This window comes from Ahaetulla prasina, chromosome 1, assembly GCF_028640845.1.
Source record: "Ahaetulla prasina isolate Xishuangbanna chromosome 1, ASM2864084v1, whole genome shotgun sequence".
Classification (NCBI taxonomy): domain Eukaryota; kingdom Metazoa; phylum Chordata; class Lepidosauria; order Squamata; family Colubridae; genus Ahaetulla; species Ahaetulla prasina.
This window is the reverse complement of record NC_080539.1, coordinates 111,021,390-111,029,745: the sequence shown is the minus strand read 5'-3', so window position 1 is coordinate 111,029,745 and position 8,356 is coordinate 111,021,390. Positions and strand designations below refer to the sequence as shown.

At 37.1% G+C, this 8,356-nt stretch overlaps 1 protein-coding gene across 1 annotated transcript; it reads left to right on the top strand.

Annotated features, from left to right (window-relative positions):
* The first annotated feature begins 2,239 nt into the window (after positions 1 to 2,239).
* On the top strand, positions 2,240 to 5,779 carry PKIB (cAMP-dependent protein kinase inhibitor beta). The gene is made up of 2 exons (XM_058172869.1): positions 2,240 to 2,390; positions 2,763 to 5,779. Exons 1-2 carry the CDS (start codon positions 2,243 to 2,245, stop codon positions 2,840 to 2,842), a joined length of 228 nt encoding a protein of 75 aa, XP_058028852.1. The 5' UTR covers positions 2,240 to 2,242; the 3' UTR covers positions 2,843 to 5,779.
* Positions 5,780 to 8,356: the final 2,577 nt, after the last annotated feature.

Genomic DNA, 8,356 nt, shown 5'->3' with positions numbered 1-8,356 from the left:
ATCCTTATATTGCCTAAATCTCTTTGCCTGTGTTAACGTTGGCCATTTTGCTAAAGATGAGAATGCACGTTTCTCCCAAAAAAACCTGAATTCATCTAAGGACAGCAAATATTTTTATTATGGTTGCTTGCACAATCAGCCAAATGTTCAGACTGGATTTGGCATTTTTATCCACCTATCGAGTTCTTCCTAAGAACCTGGGATGGGCAGATGTGGTTGTTTGATGGTGTTAAAGGCATTGTCGTAGGCTGTAAGCAGTTTCAAGCAAAGCTGCCTTTTGCAATTAGCTGATAGCAATTCTGCCAGTGTTGATGGTGTTCAAGTGATGTTTCAGATAGTTAGGATTACATCCAAGGTGCTGTAGTACTGCAAAATAAAATCCAGAACAGGGTTAAGTTTTTTGCTGATCCTATTTATAGTTTCTCAGTTCATTTCTCTCATGAGAATTTTAAGTACTTAGAATAGTTAATGCAACATTTACTAGTTTCATCTTGATTGGTTTTCAAATCAACTAAGCCACAAAAAAAGGAAAGAGGTATCTAGGGTTTTTTGTTGTTTTTTTAAATTACATTCTCTATTTGTAGTTTAAAACAAGCACCAAAACAACTTATCTAGGATCACAATAAATGGAGAGAAAATATTCCTGATACTTCCAACTGCCCTTTCAGGTCTGTCTCTCTTGACACACAACCCCATCAATCAATTCCTTCTGCTCGTGGACATTGGAAAGCTAAAGATAGGATAGGATCCCTCTTGGAAAGTGAAGCCATTTCTATTATAAGGATGAAATATCTGATTTACTTTAAGACAGTAAAGCTTTGCTGGATGAGGAACTCTGGGAGTTGAAGTCCACAAATCTTAAAGTTGCCAAGGTTGGAGACCCCTGCTTTAAGAGACATGTTTCTAGAGACTACAGCTCTGTATTCTTATATATAACATGTTGTATTTTAATTTGTCCCTAACATTCCTGGAGGAAGCATTCTTTTCCTCCCACATCCCCAATGCATAAGCTCTACAAGTGATAGGAAATGCCATCCTTTACTTTCATTCATGCTTTAGCTATAAAGTAGCCCCCTTGCCTTCTTCCTGTCTTCCTGACAAGTTCAGAAGGCATCTGGAACCCCCAACAGAGGCCCTCAGTCTTTTATATTAGATAAACACAACAAACTTTGGGCAAAAGAATTAATTGACACAAGTTTGACAGCAGGGTTCAAAACAAGGATAAAATGATACAAGAGCTGTTTAACATCTGAGGATACTGTTTTCCATATCTCAAAATGACTGTTTTCCATATCTCAAAATGACCTTTTCCATATCTCAAAATGACCTTTTGGTACAATTGATTGCTGATATTCACAATTAAGAAGTCTCCAAAGATCTCAACAAACACAATAGGATATTAACATACTGCAATTCTTAGTAAGATATCTGCCTTGCATATAACCTTGTCAGTATAGCTAACTGGTCTTTCTCCCCACCTCTGGCTTCATCCCAATTTAAATCCTATGTTAGTTTAGCTACTCTATGCATCTGATTAAATGAGCTGTAACTTGTGAACGCTTATGCCTTTTAATAACATGTGTTAGTCAGATGTGCTTCCAGTTTTATTAATTTTGGCTGACATAGACTAACCCATCTCTCTTCCTGTGTAAAAAAACAGTTGAAAAGTGCTTCTTGGTTAGCAAAAAAATATTATCTTGATAGCAAAAACATTTAATCATAGATTAGTCAATTATATTATAAAATCTGTGGCCCTGTTGTACCTGCTGTTAGTGATAACTTTTTCCCTTGATATTGCTTTGAAACAAAGCTTTCTACAGTATTTTCGAATTCTAGAAAGGACTTGTTTTTAATTTTTAAAAAGTTCCTCTGAATAGTATTCTTTTTCTTGACTGGCAAAACAGTGTAGAAATGACAAAGAAAGAAACAGTTCACTCAAATATGTAGAGTTACAGGAAGTCACTGGATATTTCTCTTTGTTGTGTTCATGAATGCTGTTAAAAATACTGTAAGTAGAAAGTGAAGATGGGGGAAAAACAAGAAATAGACTCTTGGGATAAAGTTTCAGCACATGTATTAAGACCTGCCCTTCTTCTACCAAGGAAAAGCACATTTTGGTTTTCAAAATAGAAGTTACTTTCTTCTCATAAACAAGATTGGTTTCCCATTTGGCCACCAGATTATTGAAGCTGAGACTCTTGGTGTTTTTCAGGAGATGTTGCTATGAGGAAAGACGTCAGAGATGACTGATGTTGAGCCTGTAGTCACAGATTTTGCTGCATCGGGACGGGCAGGGCGCCGAAATGCCTTACCAGACATTCTGGGTTCTTCTGCTGGAGCTGGAACATCAGAACTGCCACACAAACTAGCAGAACTCTCAATGTCAGAAGGTAACATTTTTGAGAATCAAAAGCTACCTTTTGCTGTTTGAATAACTTTAAGAAATGTTCTTTGTTAAGGCATCATATTGCTAAGTAATTTGCTAAGGATCTTTCCAACTTCATATGAGGTTCCATAAGCCAAGAAGCTGCCTCGTTTGTAATTTCACTACAATAACAGGTAGCACACCACTTTACAGCTGTTACATAATGTATACCTGCTATGTTTTCTTTCATCAGCTGCACATGTTCTTTGAATTTGGTGGGTATCCAATATTACAGTGAACAAATATTGTGAAAAGTTCTTCCAAACTCCAGATGTTTTGACTGAGTCCTTCTTTGTAGAGCTAATACTTTCTCATGTTCACATCTCTTTAATTAAAGGAGCTGAAGGAGGAGAAGCGTCATCCTCTGATGCCACTATGGAAAACCAAGAGATGGAAGGAAAAATAATGGATTCCTAATGTTTATAAAATGTTCGGTTTTGGTGATTACCTACGAACTTCACTGGCAGAGTGTCCAAGATTCTGCAATATGTAATATTTGTAACTGGCTAATATGAATATGGCGCATTGAAAAATTGGTATGTTTTCAAATTCATCAAGAAGCAATTTATTTATTTACAAATCATAGCCAGTATCTGCAGGGGGAAAAAAGAAAATTGTTTTCAGTCATTTAACAAATGAAGTCCAATGTAATCAGCTGATTATTGCAAATAACCAAATACAACAACAAACATCATTAATAACTTGGGGTCTTTTCTGATAATAAAATGTAGATATCAGGTTTGGTTTGAGCTTAGTATATATGTGTACAAACATGCACACGCACACAAACACACATTTTATACATAGAATAGTATACAAAAGCACATATCAAAATCAGTAAATTCCAGGCCCAGAATATAACAACTTTATAAATAAGATTCACCATACAAAAAATCAGCAAATTTAGACTGAGTATGATTCTGAATAAATCACACAACAAATGTTTAAAAATGTAGGATATTGCTAAATAGTAGAAGAATTTGCTAGTGCTCTTCTTGGTTAAGGAACTCATGAGAAATTCCCTGATTTCAACAATATAGTAAAAAGAGTATCCAGTTCTAAACTATAACAGATAAGTAATGAAGATTGCTGTTTGGTACCAGAAGATAGGTATCCATATTTATCACACAATTAGATTCCATATAGGAGTTATATATGATTCCGTATAGGAACAAGCTGGTGGATATTGAAGATGTAACTAGAGGAATGTAACTTCAGCAAGGCATTCAACAAAGTAGACCACAACGTACTTCTTGGTAAACTAGAAAAAAGTGGGATAGATAGCTTCACCACTAGATAGATTTGCAACTGGCTGACAAACTGTACTCAACAAGTAGTCCTTAATGGGTCTAAGTCTACATGGAGGGAAGTAAGCACTGAGGTGCCACAAGGTTCCGTCTTAGGCCCAGTACTCTTCAATATCTTCATAAATGACTTAGATGAGGGAATAGAAGGGGAACTGACCAAATTTGCAGATGATACTAAGCTGGCAGGAATAGCTAACACCCTAGAAGTTAGGCTCAAGATCCAGATGGATCTTGACAGACTTGAATACTGGGCCCTTTATCTAACAAAATGAAATTTAATGTGGAAAAAAAGCAAAGTTTTACACCTGGGCAGGAAAAACCAAAAGTACACATATAGACTGGGTGAAACCAGGCTTAATAGCAGTAACTGTGAGAGGGATCTTGGAGTCTTAGTGGACAACCAGCTAAATATGAGCCAGGAGTGTGCAGTGGCAGCCAAAAGAGCAATGCAATCCTAAATTGCATTATCAGAGGGATACAATCAAGATCAAGTGAGATACTAATACCACTCTATAAAGCCTTAGTAAGACCACACCTAGAGCACTGCATCCAGTTTTGGTCACCACACTATAAAGAAGATGTTGAGAATCTAGAAAAAGTGCAGAAAAGAGGAACGATTAGAGGACTGGAGACTTAAGACATATGAAGAATGGTTACATGAACTGGGCATGGCTAGTCTAGTGAAGAGAAGGACCAGGGGAGACATGATAGCAGTCTTCCAATATTTGAGGGGCTGCCACAGAGAGGAAGAGGTCAAGCTATTTTCTAAAGCAGGGGTCTCCAACTTTGTCAACTTTAAGCTTGGTGGACTTCAACTCCCAGAATTCCCCAGCCAGCAAAGCTGTCTGGGGGATTCTGGAGTTGAAATCCGCCAGGCTTAAAGTTGACAAGGTTGGAGACCCCTGTTCTAAAGCACCTGTAGGCCAGTTAAGGAATAATGGATGGAAACTGAACAAGGAGAGATTTAACATGGAAATAAGGAGAAATTTTCTGACAGAACTATCAACCAGTGGAACAGCTTGCCTTCAGAAGCTGTGGGAGCTTCAACACTTGAGTCTTTCAAGAAGAGATTGGATTGCCATTTGTCAGAAAATGTGTAGGGTCTCCTGCTTGGATGGGGGGTTGGACTAGATGACCTACAAGGTACCTCCCAACTCTGGTAATCTGTAATCTGAATATGGAGGAATTTTTGAGATAGGACAAACCTTCTCCTGCTCACCTTCCCCCACCCAGAAAGTCCATTTCAATTCCCATTGTAACAACTGCTCTAGTTCTGCATAGTAATCTTGAACGCCTCTGCTCTTCAGATTTTAAAATAACATTTTTCTGTCACCCTGGATACCAAAGTTTAATTTTCCCAGAAGCCAAGACCTAGAGTATTTTCGACAGCATGAAATGCTGTGATTTTTAAAGAAAAAGGAAATGCATCTGGAGATTAGCCCCACAAAACCCTTTTCAAATCTGAACTTGACTGAGAAATGTACAGGAGTTCAAAACATACAAAAATGCCTTTTTTCCTCCTTCAAAATGTCAAGATGAACCAAGATCACCTGGGATTTCAAAGTCCCTTTGAGTGCATTTGCTATTTTGCTTTCTTAAAATTGGCTTTTCTGGTGAAGTTAAAATTCTGTTTATTAGTTTTAAAAACAAATCCTTAACAACTGCAGTTGTTTTTAAATTGCATTTCAGCATGAGGAATGAAATAGATTATCCTTACGTTAGAAAAATGTGTTCTATCAGTCAGGCTTTGACAAGATCTAAGAAGATAAACTTTTTGCTTCAGTCATGGTGTGGGTTTCATCGGCTTATAGCTGATCCTATTATGAGTGTTAAAGCATTTTCTTCCTGATACATTTTATCTGTTCCAAAGGATTGATCCATATTTTATAATAAAGATTGTATTGTTTAAAATATAATAAGTGTACATTATTTGCACAAGAATTCCATGACCCAATTGTATATGTTTTTGCTGAATTAAAAAAAATCAAAGTATGCTCCTGATTAGATCATAATAATTGAGATTGAACTGGGAATAGAATCATTATTTTAAAATGAATTTCAATTTCTTATGCTTGATGTAAATTCTGAATAAATTCATGTGTGTCCTCTTTCAACAGAACTAGTTTGGATCCCAAACAACATATTTTGAACTGAAGTACAGTAATAACTTTATTGGCTACTTTGCCTCAGCGAACCACAACCATAACTTATGGACATATGACTCTTTGGACCAAGTGTATTATAGCATATATACCATTCTAATACTAGTATTAGTATTAATATTTGTATTTGTTGATTAAGACAGTGTACCTTTTGCTATTTTGATACTTTTCTAAGATCTATGCACAAAACCCACATTTCTTCCAGAGGAATGAATCCTCTATATCTCAAATACCAGCTATTCTTTTCCTATTTATTTTCTAAAACAAAATATTCATATTATTGGATACCAAATTAATCATACAACATTTTGAGTCCTGTTGCTTTTAGATTTCAGGTTGAACCTAAACATAAGGCACAAAAAATGATGATAAGGTTGAACTTTCTCTCTGTACTCAATAGGTGGCACTCTGCACTCATTTGAAGCAACTATGCCATTGTATAATAGCACAAATACATTTCATCAGTAATGATTGTGACTCACGCTAGCTAGTTTTCAAGGAACTAAACCTTGGAGATACACGGACCTGTCAAAGTATTGCTTCATTCCTTCTGAACAGTACTTCCCACCACAGGATTTATTGTATTGTAATAAATGTATCAAAATTCATATAGATTCCTGAGTCCTACCCAGCATTTTTCCCCATGCCAGTTCCTTCCAAATGTATCAGGATCACAATCACCAGTCAGCTAATATTAATGCTTTTTATATTTAAATAAATAACTTCCCAGAATAACTGACCATAATATGAGATTTTCAACTTTTAACAAATATGAAATACAAATATTCTAAAGAAGGGTAAGAAAGAGCATGTTCTGAGGCTGTTGAAAGAGAAGAAAGTAAAAGAACGGTTAAATAGGAATTAACACTATATTATTTTCTCCTACCTCTAAACAAATGAATAAACAAAAAAATACAGGCATTCATAGGAACTTGGCTTAGGTTGTAATAAGCATCAGTATCTGTGGAATTGTTGAGTGAAAACAAAGTCAAGTTTAGCCAAATTAAAAGTCTGTTGTATATGCCACCAATATTTTCAACATGAGCACTCTAGATCAGGGGTGTCACGGCGTCACGTGACATATCAGAACTCCCCCCCCCCACTTCGCTAAACCAGGCATGGGTGTGGCGAGCATGTGACACATCCCCTCCGCTGGCTGGGAGTTTGACAGCCCTGCTCTAGATAGTTGTGTCTGGATTTTATGGAGGGGAACCATGAAAGAAAGCACAATAGGTTTATTACATCTAATAATATAATTATGTATCATTTTAGTGCCAAGGACAGATAAAAATGATTTTGTGTCCCATGCCCAAATATTTTGGATTTGTTGCAGCAGATCTTAATGGGCCTCTATTAATAAGGGATTAGCTACCATTCCACAGGAAGAATACCAATTGCAAATGAGTATGTCAAATATTAGATTCCACCTTCCAAGATGGAAGTCCTGGCCCAAGTCTCTAAAAAGAGAACTTGATAAATCTACTGCCCCTAAGCATTACAGGTAGTCCTTGACTTTGTTCGGTGATCATTTGAAGTTACAACAACATTGAAAAAAGTGACTTATGACTGTTTTTCACACTTTTGACTACTGCGGCATCCCCATGGTCATGTAGTCAAAATTCAGATGCTTGGCAACTGGTTCATATTTATGAGTGTTGCAATGTGAATCATGTGATCACCTGTTGTGACTGTTTGACAAGCAAAGTCAATGGGGAAGCCAGATTCACTTAACAACCATGTTACTAACTTAACAACTGCAGTGATTCACTTAACAATTGTGGCAAGAAAGGTTGTAAAATGGGACAAAATTTCCTTAACAACTGTCTCATTTAGCAACAGAAGTTTTGGGCTCAATTGTGGTCATAGGCCAAAGAGTACCTGTATTTGGTACTTTGGCATTTTCAGTTTACTAAGTCAACAGTAAAGTTAGTGAGGTTTATCGAGCTAACATAGACCAAAAATGATAGATTCTTTTAGAACAGTGGTTCTCAACCTTTATAGTGCTGCGACCCCTTTAATACAATTCCCCACGATGTGGCGACCCCTTTAATACAATTCCCCACGATGTGGCGACCCCTTTAATACAATTCCCCACGATGTGGCGACCCCAACCATAAAATTATTTTCGTTTTGAATTTATCGCGCCTGAAGCCGTATTGGCTAGCGATTGGGAGTGATTGCAGCTGGCTTGAGAGGAAGACATCAGAGCAAAGATTTCTCTCTTTTTTAATTCATTGCGCCTGAAGCCGAATTCGGCTAGCGATTTGAAGAGCCTGCAGCTGGCTTGTGGAATCAACCATTGGAGCGCGATTCTTCGACTCGCAAGTATACTTCCCATATTTCCGATGGTCTTAGGCGACCCCTGGCAAATCGTCATTCGACCCCCAAGGGGGTCCTGACCCACAGGTTGAGAACCGCTGTTTTAGAAGCTAATTTTATCTACTTTTTAAAAAAAGATGTTC

Excerpts from the sequence above, each read along its gene's own strand:
- PKIB (XM_058172869.1), top strand. The coding sequence starts at position 2,243 with ATGACTGATGTTGAGCCTGTAGTCACAGATTTTGCTGCATCGGGACGG. Across the intron at positions 2,391-2,762 it reads AGAACTCTCAATGTCAGAAG|GAGCTGAAGGAGGAGAAGCG; the intron begins GTAACATTTTTG and ends CTTTAATTAAAG.